General features: G+C 37.8%; 1 protein-coding gene across 1 annotated transcript in view; it reads right to left on the reverse strand.

Annotated features, from left to right (window-relative positions):
• ATAD2 (ATPase family, AAA domain containing 2) overlaps window positions 1-14,904 on the reverse strand; it is a 68,007-nt gene extending 53,103 nt beyond the window's left edge. Inside the window, exons 1-2 of the mRNA XM_008588506.1 lie at window positions 14,761-14,904; window positions 2,650-2,798 (exon numbers count right to left, since the gene is read on the reverse strand). Of these exons, the coding sequence (XP_008586728.1) occupies window positions 2,650-2,798; window positions 14,761-14,904 (293 nt within the window). The remainder of the gene's footprint in view (window positions 1-2,649; window positions 2,799-14,760) is intronic.
• Between the last annotated feature and the right edge of the window lie 352 nt (window positions 14,905-15,256).

Below are 15,256 nucleotides of genomic sequence, written 5' to 3' on the forward strand. Positions count from 1 at the left end.
AGAGGCCGAACCTTATCCCTTGGGCTTTAAGCTTCTCCCAGAGAATTGGCACTTAGGAAGAGGTGACTTGTTGTCACCTTACAGACCTAGCCCCACCTTTACAAATCAATTAACATTTGTGATGTAGATGGAGAACATTCAAAATAAAAAGTTTTGCACAGTGCTTACTACCAACTAGGGACTGTTTTCTCTTGCGGGTAGATCCAAATGAAGTGTGACATCCCTATCTCCAGCACAGCAGTCCTACTGGGAAGACAGTTAACAAACATCAGACTGTTAAGAGACAAAGAAGGTCAAGATGAAGAGAGACTTCTTTTTTGTCTAACTTTTATTTTGATATTTGCCTCATAACTTTTTTCATCTTTTTAGTTTTAACTTTTTTATATGCTCATATTTTATGTGCTGGTGTAAACGACATATTGCTGGGAATTTTTTTTTTTTAATCCAAGCTGACAGTTTCTCCCCTTTGATTTATTTTATTTACATTTAGGTTTATTGTATTCACATTCATCGTCACTACTGAGATAACTGTTCAGGTGGAAACCTTTGGAGTCATCCTTGACTCATCTCACATATAATCAGGAAATACTATGGACCCCACCTTCAAAATCTATCCAGACTCCCAATCCCTTCTCACCACCTTCACTTCTCCATGTTATAGTTGTCTCTCACCTAGTTTACTGCAGTAGCCACCTAACTAGTCTCAGCTTTTTCCTCTTTCATTCTGTTTATATCACAGCATCTAGCGTGAGCCTCCTAAAGAAATAAATCAGATCATCTCTTTTCTCTCAAAAAAAAAAAAAAAAAATCCTGAATTTTTGGGTTTGTTTTGTTTTGCTTTCTCTTTTCACTTCCTCTATACAAACTCTATTTCTGTTCTTATAGTGGTTAACCTTTTAATTTTAATTTTTTTAAAAAGATGACCAGTAAGGGGATCTTAACCCTTGACTTGGTGTTGTCAGCACTACGCTCTCCCAAGTGAGCTAACCGGCCATCCCTATGTAGGGATCCGAACCCATGGCCTTGGTGTTATCAGTACCACACTCTCCCAAGTGAGCCACTGGCTGGCCCTTAACTTTAATTTTTAATTTTACTGTGCATACTTTATTGAATCTAATTAGCACCTTAACCCTGTGGAAGAATATTACTTTTACCTTTACACTACTGATTTTAAACAGACCTCTTGTAGCATCTCAGTACTTAATTATTTTTATAAGATATGAATTTTCAACAATAAAACTAATAGTTTGTACTAAAAAACAAAAAAAGACTCCCTCAAATTTAAAAGGGCATAAGCTCATTTATCTGGAAAGTATGTTATACAAAATAAAAATCAAAATTCTATTTAAGAGTAGGTGGGGTCTAGTTTTCTAAATCATAACAAATAATTTATGAGAATTAATGTAAAAACAATTATTTCATGAAACAAATTTTATTCTAATTGGGGCTCTCCCCCATTTATGTAAGGTGCAAAGTGGGGGAAAAAGTGAAGGTTTTGAGCTTATTAAAGTTAGATTTAAAACTGCCCTGAAACAGCACAGAGAGAAAAATACTGCATGTCCTCACTCAGAAGTGGGAGGGAGGAAAAAGAGAGAGAGAGAAAGAGAGAGAGAGAAAGAACAATCACAATAACAGGTTGAACTTTCAGAAAGAGAAAACAACTGGTTATTAAGAAAGAGGTGGGAAAGGGGGTGGGGGGTTAGTGAGAAATTGGTTAATGGACACAAAGAATGATTATGTTTCATAATGATGACTATGCTAATATCCTGATATGATCATCACATATTGCACACAGGTATTGATAGTCAACTCTGTACCCCACAAATATGTATAACAAATTATGTTTCAATAAAAATAAATCTTCCCTGAACCAAATTCCAGTCCTATGAATTTAACTAAACTACCTAATCCACTGAAATCGATTCCTTAAAAATGGGATTCATGCCACCTACCTCAGGGTTCTCAAGATGCAAAATTTAAACATATATAAAGCATCCTGTCCCATTAGACCAATTTAAAAAAACAAAAACAAAAAAAACACATTTTCTGCCTCCTTTGTGAAGACTGCTTTAGAAGCACAATAACACAGAGAAATTCATAAATGACTGAGAACTGAGGAAAAACTTGATAGCAAGCAGTAAGAAATAGAACTACTATTTTGAATAAAGGCTTTGTATAGACTGTGAAGAACCACATATCACAAGCAAGTTACAATCACAAGTCTCTTTAGATACTCAAATACCATAAGAGAACAGATCCTGCATCAACTGACCTCATCAGCTGCACTCGTATGTATCACAAATACCGTTTATGAACAAGCAAATAAAAGCAGGCTGGCCGATTAGTTCAGCTGATTAGAGCACAGCCTTGTAACACCAAGGCAAGTGTCTGGTTCTCCATACTGGCCAGCTGCCAAAAATGAATGAATGAATGAATAAATAAATAAATAATATGAACAAATTTTACTGTGTACATATATTAATTTTTAATTCAATAATATTCAATTGTGGAAATTTCATTTAAAATAAATTACATCTTACAACCCTGGAATCTTGATAACTGGTCAAAACACATTTTAAAAATTAAATGCAAATCCTAAATTACTGCTTTAAAACTATTTTCAATTAGTGTTCAACCATCTTGTATTACCTTGTAAAATGCCTGCCATTAGCATGCTTCTCCATTATTTCCATATTCTTATCAAAACTAGAATCTGAAGAATTCTGTGCATTTTTTCTCAAAGACCTTAAAGCACGTGTCCGGTGATAGGTTTCAACTTTCTTAACCGAAGAACCATCCTTTAAGAAAAATTAAGAAAGCCATCTAAGTTTTTCTTTAGTTAAAACTCCAAATTTAAATCCCTAAGTTTTCTCTGATTACAAGTTAGTAACAATTGCTTTCTGTGCACAATCATTTTGTATCTCCCAAGAAATTACAATACTTAATAACTGAAATACATATCATTAATGATAAACAAATATCAACAATGTTTATGAAATAGTTAATATAAGATTTACTAGTAGTTTATAGCTCTATTTCATAACAAGGAGTAAGAGAATGAAGTTTTCCAGTGCTGATAAAACTGTGATAGTTCATAATAGTAGGTACTCATTTATTCTAAGACTACAGAAATGAGAAACACCTAAGAAAGATACATGTGAGCGCACACACACAACACACACAACAAAACATTACCTGTCACTCAACAACTGGCAACAACTTTAAAATAACTAGACTATCAGAATTGTAATTTTGTGGAACTGAGGCCACCAGAGGTGGGAAGGGGTAGGAGGTTAGCAAGAAATTGGTAAAAGGCCACAAAAAATTATTACATTGTGCAATGATAAATATAGTAATAAAAAAAAAAAAGAATTGTAATTTTGGCTTGGACAACAAGAAGGAACGATTACCATATTTTGTGAGTTTCACCCAGATAATGGACTGATTGAATTAAAAAATGTTTAGGTATGTTAAGCCACAGAGCTCTATGTAACTTTCCTTTTGCTGAGCAGACTAGACTAGTTCTCTAAGTTAGTGTGGTCTTATGAGCTTAGAGACTGTGTCATAAAGTATTCAAAAGTTCATGCACACCTCCCTGAAACTGTATAAAGGGTATTTTTTACATCAGAAGTCAAAAGTACCTAATAATTCTGTAATTTGATGCCTTACTACATTGAAAACTGATCATTTTAGAAAAACAGGCAGTGTTTTAGGGAAAAATGAAACATTTTAGTTCCCATCCCCACAGACTTCCAGGCTGGCTTTACTCTATTTAATTTTGTTTTATCAGGGCATTTAATTTTGTTTTGGACAGACTATTTGGTTGGTTCACAAGTAAAATAAGAATACTTACACCACAAGGGTTTGTGTAAAAATTAGATAATTCATAAAATATTAAATGATGTGTATGATTTGTCATCTTTATTTTTTTTATTTTTTATTTTTTTTAAAAGATGACTGGTTGGGGCCGGCCCGTGGCTCACTCGGGAGAGTGCGGTGCTGATAACACCAAGGCCCCGGGTTCGGATCCCATATAGGGATGGCCGGTTCGCTCACTGGCTGAGCGTGGTGCTGACAACACCAAGNACCTAATAATTCTGTAATTTGATGCCTTACTACATTGAAAACTGATCATTTTAGAAAAACAGGCAGTGTTTTAGGGAAAAATGAAACATTTTAGTTCCCATCCCCACAGACTTCCAGGCTGGCTTTACTCCATTTAATTTTGTTTTATCAGGGCATTTAATTTTGTTTTGGACAGACTATTTGGTTGGTTCACAAGTAAAATAAGAATACTTACACCACAAGGGTTTGTGTAAAAATTAGATAATTCATAAAATATTAAATGATGTGTATGATTTATCATCTTTATTTTTTTTATTTTTTTTAAAAGATGACTGGTTGGGGCCGGCCCGTGGCTCACTCGGGAGAGTGCGGTGCTGATAACACCAAGGCCCCGGGTTCAGATCCCATATAGGGATGGCCGGTTCGCTCACTGGCTGAGCGTGGTGCTGACAACACCTAAGGGTTAAGATCCCCTTACCAGTCATCCTTTAAAAAAAAAAAAAAAGATGACTGGCAAGGCGATCTTAACCCTTGACTTGGTGTTGTCAGCACTACGCTCTCCCAAGTGAGCTAATCAGCCATCCCTATATAGGGATCCGAACCCGTGGCCTTTGTGTTATCAGCATCACACTCTCCCGGAGTGAGCCACGGGCAGGCTCTTGTCATCATCTTTATCAGTATACCTACATTTAAGGACGTTTGGAAAAAAGAATATCTTCAACTTAGGTAGGTAGGTATATTATTATTATTATTATTATTTTGGTGGCTGTCTGGTACGGGGATCCAAACACTTGACCTTGGTGTTATCAGCACTACGCTCTAACCAACTGAGCTAACCAGCCAGCCCCAGGTGTATTATTTTTAAAATGAATAGCTACATCTACATCAGTGTAGTGTAACGTAAGACTTTCCAAGGAATATTTTAAGGGAATCTATTTCCAGATTCTCAACTTCCATATGTACTTTTTCTTAAAACTGATTAGCCTGAGAAGGCACAAGGCATCCCATTCATTTGCCTTTCTCCCATTTCACAAAAGAAAGCCGTATGTCTCACCCACTCTGAGTTTTATTATTGTGGACTGCCTCAAGGCATTAAAAACCTTCCTAAAGGGCCGAGCCCGTGGCACACTCGGGAGAGTGCGGCGCTGGGAGCGCAGCAGCGGTCCCGCCGCGGGTTCGGATCCTATATGGGGGTGACTGGTGCGCACACAGTGCTCAATGGCTGAGCGCGGTGCAGTCGGTCTCAAAAAGGACAAAAAGAAAAAAACCTTCCTAAAGCCAGAGAAAAACACTGCTGGAGGTGTTAAGAAATTGAATGACTAAGCAAGGCAATGAATCCTTTCCCTTTTTAGGTGGTTTCCAATTCTTTGCTTTCAACAGAATTGAAAGGAAACCTAATAAAGCTAAGAGATCATTAAAAATCATTTTCAGGGCCGGCCTGTGGCTCACTTGGGAGAGTGCGGTGCTGATAACACCAAGGCCGCGGGTTCGGATCCCATATAGGGATGGCTGGTTGCTCACTGGGTGAGCATGGTGCTGACAACACCAAGTCAAGGGTTAAGATCACCTTACCGGTCATCTTTAAAAAAAAAAAAAAAATCATTTTCAGCAAGTGATTTTTTATGCATAAGCCAGAAAAACTGAGTGGTACTTCTAAACAAAACTCCTTTCATTACTACTTATTTATATGAACAATTTATCAGTGCTTACATTGAAAAAAAACAATGGAATTGATGCAGAACAATGTCATCAACAAAATATGAGAGTACTTTAAAAGGTTCATGGAAAGATTCATATGATTTTTTATTCCATTTTTCCACAAACTTTTTGAAGTACCCTCATACATCCATAGATGTATGAAGTAATTGGTGGGTAGAGGGACTTCAACCATATGAAATCTAATAAAATCTTACATTCTGTGTTAATCAAAGTGGACAATGTTTTTATTGTTTTGATTGGCTGAATATTAATAACTATGATAAACTCAATCCATGATAATTTTATTTCTTGGAGCCTTATGGGCACAGAAAAGTGGGGGGCAGGGGATCAAATTTTTTTTTAAAGGTACAAAAAGATAATTGATAAATGACTTCCAAGCATAAAAATATTTTACATCAGGCTGGCCCGGTGGCGCACTGGAGAGTGCGCTGCTTGGGAGCGCGGCGGCACTCCCGCTGAGGGTTCGGATCCCACGTGGAGACCGGTTCCCGCTCACTGGTTGAGCGCGGTGCGGGCCCAACACCGAGGGTTGGGATCCCGTTGCCGGTCAGTAAAAAAGACAAAAAGGAAAAAAAAAATTTTTACATCAAGATAAAATGTTGTTAGTTAAATGGACTGAATGCAAATTAAAAGAGAAGAAGAATCAAGGTAACATTTGATTGCTAAAAGAGCTTGCTCATGTACTATTTTTTAACATACCATGATATACCTAATAACTATGTTTCTAGATTCCAGTGGATACACATAGAAGTCTGATGTTATAGTTTTATTCTTTTTAATGTCAACATCAAAAGATGACAGAAATTACATCCTTTGTAACTATTTAAACCAATGGGGGTGGGGGCAGAAATCATAGATGGTAACTTAAAACTATACAAGAGAATATAGAGCTACAAAACTATTTAGGAATTCCCAGAAGGAAACAGGGGGAAAACTTCATGACATTGGATTTGGCAATGATTTCTTCGATATGACAATGAAAGCACAGACAACAACAACAAAAATACATAACTTAGACATCAACAGAATTAAAACCTTTTGTGCATCAAAAGACACTATCAACAGAGTGAAAGGCAATACAAAAAATGGGAGAAAATGCTTGTAAATCATATATCTGATAAGGGATTGATATCTAGAATACATAAAGATCCTCTATATTTCAACAAAAAACCCCCCACACAATTAAAAAATGAACAAAGATCTTGGAATAGACATTTCTCTCTCTCTCTCTCTCTCTCTCTCTCTCTCTCTCTCTCTCTCTCACACACACACACACACACACACACGGCTAATAAACATATGAAAAGATACTCAAAGTCACCAGTCATTAGGGAAATGCAAATCAAAGCCACAGTGAGGTCACCCATTAGGATGGTTACTTACAAAAAAAAAAAAAAAAAGAAAGAAAGAAAGAAAGAAAATAACAAGTGTTGGTGAGGAGGTGGAGATAATGGAACCCTTGTGCATGGCTAGTGGGAATGTAAAATGGTGTGGCAATTCCTCAAAAAATTAAACACAGAATTACTATACGATCCAGCAATTCCACTTCTAGTATATATCTAAACAAGCAAAAGCAGGGACTCCAACAGATTTTTGTACACCATGTTCACAGCAGCATTATTTACAACAGCCAAAAAGTGGAAGCAGTAACCCAAGTGTCCATCGACAGATGAAGGGGTAAATAAAATGTGGTATATACAATGGAATGTCATTCTGCCTCAAAAAAGAAAGGAAATTAACACATGCTACAACATAGATGAACTTTGAGGAATTATGATAAGTGAAATAAGCAAATCACAAAAGGAAAAATTTATACAATTCTTCTTATATGAGTTTCCTAGAGTAGTCAAATTCAGAGACAAAGTAGCACAGTAGTTGCCAGGGAATGGGGGAAGGGAGGAGCCAGGAGTTAGTGTTAATGGGTACAGAGTTTCAGTTTTGGAAAATGAAAAAGTTCTGAAGACAGATGGTCGTGATAGTTGCAGAACAATGTGAATGCACTTAATGTTACAGAACTGTACACTTAAAAATAGTTAAAATAGTAAATTTTGTTACGATAAAATAGAAAGTAAATGCCACCATATTCCTGAGTATAATAAAAAGACTTGTTTCCATGGAGGGGAGTGTATAATACTGGAAAAAGAGATTCTCTGAGAAACTTGGAAGACTTCATCTTATAAGTGGTACAGGTTTGAGCATCCCTAATCCAAAAATCCAAAATCTGAAATGCTACAATGAGCATTTCCTTTGAATGTCATGTCAACATTCAAAATGTCTTGAATTTTGGAGCATTTCAGATTTTGGATTTTTGTATTAGGGACGCTCAACCAGTTAAGTATCTGCAAACATCCCCAAATCCAAAACACTTCAGGTCTCAAGCAGGGATACACAATCTGTATAAGAAATGTTTTTTAATTTAGAAATGTTCTTGAAAATTACTGATATTTTTAAATTCAGTGTGCACCTCTATGTTGGGAACTCCCAAAAAACACTTTTTTTTTTTTTTTCTCTACACCGTTAAGGATAGCCTTTTTTGCTGCTGGTGCTTAGAGAGGAACACAAGCCACTCACTATGCAAATCAAAGATTCTCTTATACTGTAAATGCAATATAAAAATACAAGTAATACATGCCCATTATAATTGAAAAAAATGAAGAAATGCACGATAAAAATGTGCAAGATGAAAATGTCACCCTTAATTCCATCCATCTACAGACAACAACCGCTATTAACCTCGTGGTGCATAAATCATTCTTTTCCAATGTATAAACACTCACTTGATATTTAAATTGAGATAATACTATATATGTTTTAGAACCTTTTTTCTAGTAATACATTTTTCCATGTCATTAAATATTATTCTAAAATTCTTTCAACATGAATCAATATTATTTCAGCCATTACATGAATCTGTTTAACAAGTTGCTTAATGTATTATATTTAAGTTATCTGCAATTTTTTCTGATGTAATAAATACCACTAGATGAATTATCTTGTGTACATCTCATTTCCTAAGGAAAACTAGCATAGTTATTAAACCAAAGTCACATTTTAATATATCTAATTAAACTAATTCCCAGGAGATAATTACTGGATGACAGAGAGGGACTTTCACTTACTATTTTTTATATTTTCACAGGAAAAAAAATTCTTAAGAAGTAAAAAGAAAACAAAGGGTAAGCAAACTTAATCTGAAAACTAATCCTGGAGAGGTAGTTCCTCATTTACTCTTTGGCTAAAATCTTCTTAAATACTGACAGCACTGAGTTCTTTAATAGTGAAGTTTTAAGAGAGGAAGAAAATATATTTTGTTAAATTTTAAGTCTGTTATGACCTTGCAGAATCAGTAAATTAGTATAGAGAACAGGCAACAATAGAATAACAAAAAATGTTCCCAAAAGGAGGCACGATTGCATGATGGACATATTCTATGTTATTTCTGACAAAAGACCAAGCTTATTAAAGCTTTAAATTCATAACAAAAAAACGTGGGAGGTGGGGCGTTGGTTAAGTCAATTCAAATATCAATTCAACAAATGAGGCTTAAATAATATTTTTAAAACCACAGTTGTAATACCGACTTACAAAATGTACTTATCCAGACTTAGGGCTCCTTAAAAGCTTGAACAGAGCATATTTTAATGCACAATAGTATACATTTTGTAACAAGCATAGTTGTGATATCCCTCTTTAACTTCCTCTTTAAACATTAGAGAGGTCAGTCAATTCCTCTCCATGCACCTATTTCATGAACTTCAGCAATTTGATTTCTATCTCTACAGCTCTCTCGGTAGATCCACAACTACTTCCCCATAGTTGAATCCAATGGCCTTTTCTCTACCTCACTGACTTCTATGGAGTTGACCACTCCTTTTTATAAATGCTTTGATCCCTTGATTTTCATGATACTCTTGGTTACATGATTCAACCTCTTCTCACCTTTAAAATATAGCAATTGATTCAGATCTTCTTAATTCTTTTTGTTTTGCTCTTTTCTATTCATCCTCAGAAATACTAACCTATTACCAAACTCTGGCATAATATTCCTAACGGTCTACTGCTCACCTCTTTAGCTAAAAACAAGTCTTCCTTCCCTGTATCCAAACAACTCTCAGACACCTTGCTGTATTCTTTGGCATTTTTCTCTCCATTTCTACTAGTATCATCTTAATTTAAACTGCAATTTTCTGTTTTGGTCTATTGTGATAACAGTATATTAAGAACCCAAACTATGGAGATAGAGTGCCTAGGTTTGATTCTTGGCACATCACTTAGAGCTGTGTAATCTTGTGCAAATTACATAAGGTCTCTGTGCCTTAGTTTCAATATCTGTAATAAGGATAGTAGGGCCGGCCTGTGGCTCATTCAGGAGAGTGCGGTGCTGATAACACCAAGGCCACGGGTTCGGATCCCATATAGGGATGGCCGGTTTGCTCACTGGGTGAGCGTGGAGCTGACAACACCAAGTCAAGGGTTAAGATCCCCTTACCGGTCATCTTTTTTTTAAAAAAAAAGGATAGTAGTATTTACTTCATAGGGCAAATGTACATGTCTGTCTGTTAGGTATCATGCCTGGCACATAGCAACTGCTATATAATAGTAGCTATTACTATTACAATCTTTTAACTGGTCTTCCAGGCTCTAGATTTGTTGACTATAATCCATCCTGAATACTATCTCATCAGATAGTATTCTAGCTCCTCACTGCTTCCTAAATAAAGCTGCAACTTCTAAATCTAAAATCAAGGGCCCTTTCTTGCTTATGCTTGAATGTAGAGCTGCCATGCATAACACCCAACTCCAGGAAGCACCACTCATCGCCCCATGTCAAAATCTCCCTATCCATGCTTCAAAATACTTTGCATTTTTCTATGTTGTGTTATACTTCAAGTTTTAAAAAATCTCCTATCTGTTGTACACATCAGCGTTGAGTTTGGAATACCTTTCCAGACTTTAAAATAAACATACAATTTTAGAAAATAGTACCTTCTACATACCACAGCATGTTTTATTTTACCTAACAACATATGGAAGGATAAAAATGTAACAACACAAAAGTAATGTTTAATCATCACCAATAAAAAAAAGACAAAAAACCCTACTATCCATTTGTAAGTGACTCTTCAGCATGAGAAACAACTCTACATTTACAGAAATCAAAGAGCCTCAGAGTAGTGAACGTATGTAAATAGGCAATGGCTAGTCTCTGGAGAAAAAGAAACCACTGAAAAGACATGAAAACCCACAAGGTAGGATGAAAATAAAAGTTTAAAAAACAAACATCCCACTTTTAAAATTGGGGCAAAAGGAAAAAATCAAACAAACAAAAAACACACACCACCGCAATAATTGGGGAATACATAAAAGTCAGGAAAAAAACAAAAACACAAATTCGTAAGCCCAGCTAAGTGATGTCATATTCAAAATGTAAAAGTAGGATGTAGTTAATAATTAGGTAACTTTAGATACCTTCAGAACTTGAAGATAAGGTCAGCCTCTGACATTAGACTAAGAAAAATTCAAATTAATGGATTAATATGAACAAACTTAACCATCTATAAAAGTAACCTACAACAAGAAATGCTGTTAATAAATATGTGGCTGAAGAGACAAGGAAATATTCAAATAAGATCAAGGAGTTAAGTCTCTGAAATGCATGACTGATGTTTTAAAAAAACAAACAAACAAGGCAAGGTATAATCCAATCAAATGTATGTATTGAATGTAAAGTTCCCAAATTGGAAAATATTCCAATCACAAAAGTATGTTTCATTTTTGGTATTAATGGGCCTTCCTCAGTATGAATAAAATACACAGTATTACCCCTCAGGACTATCCATTTCTTTTAGTCCAATCCCTTTTTGCCTAAGTAACCCTCTGATTACAATTTGATCTACATATTTGACTTGATTTATAGAAGGGAGGAGTACTTTGTCTCAACAAGGTATAATACTTACTAGGAAACCCAGGCCTGGAAAAAAAAATTCTTTCCAGGCCGGCCCGTGGCTCACTCGGTAGAGTGCGATGCTGATAACACCAAGGCCACGGGTTCGGATCCTATATAGGGATGGCCGGTTTGCTCACTGGCTGAGCGTGGTGCTGACAACACCAAGCCAAGGGTTGAGATCCCCTTACCGGTCATCTTTAAAAAAAAAAAAAAATTCTTTCCCCCCATACAATGTCCAGCTAAGAGCATTCTAATTGCTCAAACATCATATACCATTAATATGGCACAAATGGCAAATAGTCTCTGCTGTGTTAGGTCTCCTCTGCTGGACTATGTTTCTTTAGAGCAAGGACAATAAAAAACAGTATTTATTATGCATGTACTACATGCTAAATTCTGTTCTAGGTACTGGGAATACAATGCTGAACAAAAAGTAAAAATCCAAATCCCTAAGGAGTTACATTCTGATTTGCAGAGAGATAAAAATATTTTAAAAATTAGGAAATTATATAATATATTACAAGGTGATAAATGCTAGGAGAACATAAAGCAGAATAAAGGGGCATGTCAAGGGGAGTGATAATTTTAAATAGGGTGTTTAAGGTAAGCATCACCGAAAAGGTGAAATTTTAGCAAAGACTTGAAGGAGATAGGCTCCTAAATTTGAATCACAGTTCTACAGCTTACTTTAAGGTGAATTTAGGCAAATTATTTAAGTTATTTTATTCTAAAAAAAACACAAAAGGAAGTCAAGGAACAGGTCATGCAGTATCCAGAGGAAGAGTACTCCCAGCAGAGGGAGAGCAAGTGCAAAGGTCCTTGCATTCAAGAAGCAGCTATGCCAGCATGGCTGGAATAGAGTGGGTTTTGTAAAGGGATAAAAGAGGATGTCATTATAGAGATAAAAGGAAGAAGGCAAGGGGGCATAGGGCTGCTCCCAAACTTTTAAACTTTTACTGTTAGACAGGGAGTCACTAGAGGATTTTTGAGCAGAGGAGTGATCAACTATTTTGACTTTTTAAAAGAATCACTGTATTGAGAACTGAATATTGGGGGAAGGGGGCATAATATATATATATATATATATATATATATATATATAAAATGGTGGAAAACAGGGTGGCCAGTCAAGAATCTACTTTAATAATCTAGGCATGAGATAATGGCTTGAGCCAGCATGGCAACAATGGAGGACATATGGAGTGGGGTCAACAGAATTTGGTAACACATTGGATGTGACAGAAGTCAATGATGACTAAGGTTTTTGGCTGAAGAACTGAAAAGATGGAGTGGTCATTAACTAAATATGACTATAGTCTCAATAGCTAGCAATGACTGACAATCCTAACTATATGCCAAATGTTCAATTAATCTTCTTACATGCATGATCACATTTAATCCTCACTACACTTGTGGTGGGTATCACCCCATTTAACAAGTATAGAAACCTGCTGATTATTGGTAAGCTTGGTAAGCTGCGATTCAAAACTAACAGCTCTCTTAAGAGCCTATGTACTTAACCAGTATTCAATACACCATTAAAGTCACAGGATCTAGCATTATCCTGAACATAATAAACATTCAACACTTATTGAAATAATTAGCTTTTCTGAACACAGGTTAATAAATCAAGTGACCTGAGTTCAGTGCAAAATTGTTTGGCCTCTCCAGATTTCTGCCAGTTCTTGCAAATGACTGAGAAACAAATCCTGAAAAATTGTCTCTTCAATTCAGAATTATAATTTCAGAGACTGAAGTGACTATAATCTTTTAACACACTCCCCTTGATAGAAGAATAATCAGTAGGGGGCAGCCACAAAAGATACTGACAACTAATTTCATACAGTGATCTTAACACAAGGTCTTAATAAAAGACCTTAATACAAGACCTTGAAAGAGTCTGTCTGGACTATTGAGGACTATGCTTTGTCACTCCCACCACTCACCTCCCCTAAGTCTCTCACTCTGACTTCCAAGTTCCGGGTCCTATTTTCCTACTCCCAAGCCTATCCTCATTCCAACACCTTCACTGCAGCTAGACTATACTACCTACAGCCTTAACTTTACTAGTGTTGTTTCCTCAACTTCTCCAACCTTTTGTGAATGATGTCTCCTCCACCTATGCCTTTTTCAGCAGCTGGGATGGGGAGGTGGATGGGAAGGAGAGAGACTCTCCCTCAGCCTTAACTCTGCCCATCAAAAATCCTATCTGTACTTCAGACCTAGGAGAAGCACGTCTTTCAAGAGGACTCTACTCCCTTGCAAACTGTTTTATAACAGCTTATAGCTGCAGCATGATATAACAGAAAGGGAAAGATTTGGGAAGCAGAGAATCTAAGCTCCAATTTTAGATCTACCACTTACCCTAACCTTTCTGAGTCCGCTTCTTCAACTGTCAAACAGATATTACTATGCATTCGCAAAGGGTTGTTATGAGTCTGAAGTGAAGGAAATGTACATGAAATGTTGGTCTTCATCCCAACATTATGCAACCTGGTATTATTCACTGCGCTCTTATTTCAGAACCCCTCTGGATCGTAAATGGAAGTCAGAGAACCTGAATTACAACCTGTCTATCTCGTAGCCCCTAAAACTTTTGGTATGCATACAGCAAGCAGTCGGTAAACGTGTGTTGCACTCTACCGACTGGTGCGAACCTAGGGCAGGAGCCTGGGCGATTGGTCAGCTGGGGGTGAGGGGCAGCCCAAACCACCACGGCTTAGCCTCAAACTGCACTCCAGCTCCGGCGGGCTTCGGTTTCCTCTTGCGTAAAAGTAGGTGGTAACCAACTGCTTAGGCCGCTTCCAGCCAGCTCAGTCTCTTCGACCCGACCCACACCCCGTGGGGCTCCGATTACGAGAAGCCTTCCATTTCACTTGTCCTCGACCAACACACACACACACACACACACACAACCCCCAACAGTCACCCCGACCGGCGCCGCCCACCGCAGGCCTCATCCGGGCGCAACGCCACGGGCAGTCCCCACAGGGACGGCTCCAGGGGGCCCGGCCCAGGCAGGTACTCACGCCCGTGGGGACGGCGGATTTCGCTGCGGCGCTCGCCGAACGGAGCGTCCTACTGCCGACCTGCTCCAAGCTGAGGAACTCGTTGGACAGGTCCAGGGAGTCCGTGGCCGAGGTAGATGAGTGGCTGCTGCGGAGAACCACCATCTTCTCTCCCGGTCGGTCCCGGTGTCCGCGGCGGGAGAAGCCCAGAGTCCCGGACGGCAGCCTCCTAGGCTCTTCCGCGCTCCGAATTCTGGCGCCACAAGCTCCGCGCCAGCGGCCGCAGCGCACGCGCCCGGAATCCCTCCGCCGTCTGCCTCGCTCGATCTGTCATCCTAAAGCGGCAGGCTCGAAATTTTCTTCCCATACGTTGAGCGAAGGAGACCGGGTCGAAGTTGAAAGGAACACATGCCGACAGTGTGGAGGACCTGGGCGGAGAGAAAAGGGAGAACGCTGACTTCTTTTTTCCTTATATAGTTCCGGCTCGCTGAACTCGGCGGAGGGAGACAGCAGGAGC

The sequence above is a fragment of the Galeopterus variegatus genome, unplaced genomic scaffold, assembly GCF_000696425.1.
Source record: "Galeopterus variegatus unplaced genomic scaffold, G_variegatus-3.0.2 Scaffold4865, whole genome shotgun sequence".
Classification (NCBI taxonomy): Eukaryota; Metazoa; Chordata; class Mammalia; order Dermoptera; family Cynocephalidae; genus Galeopterus; species Galeopterus variegatus.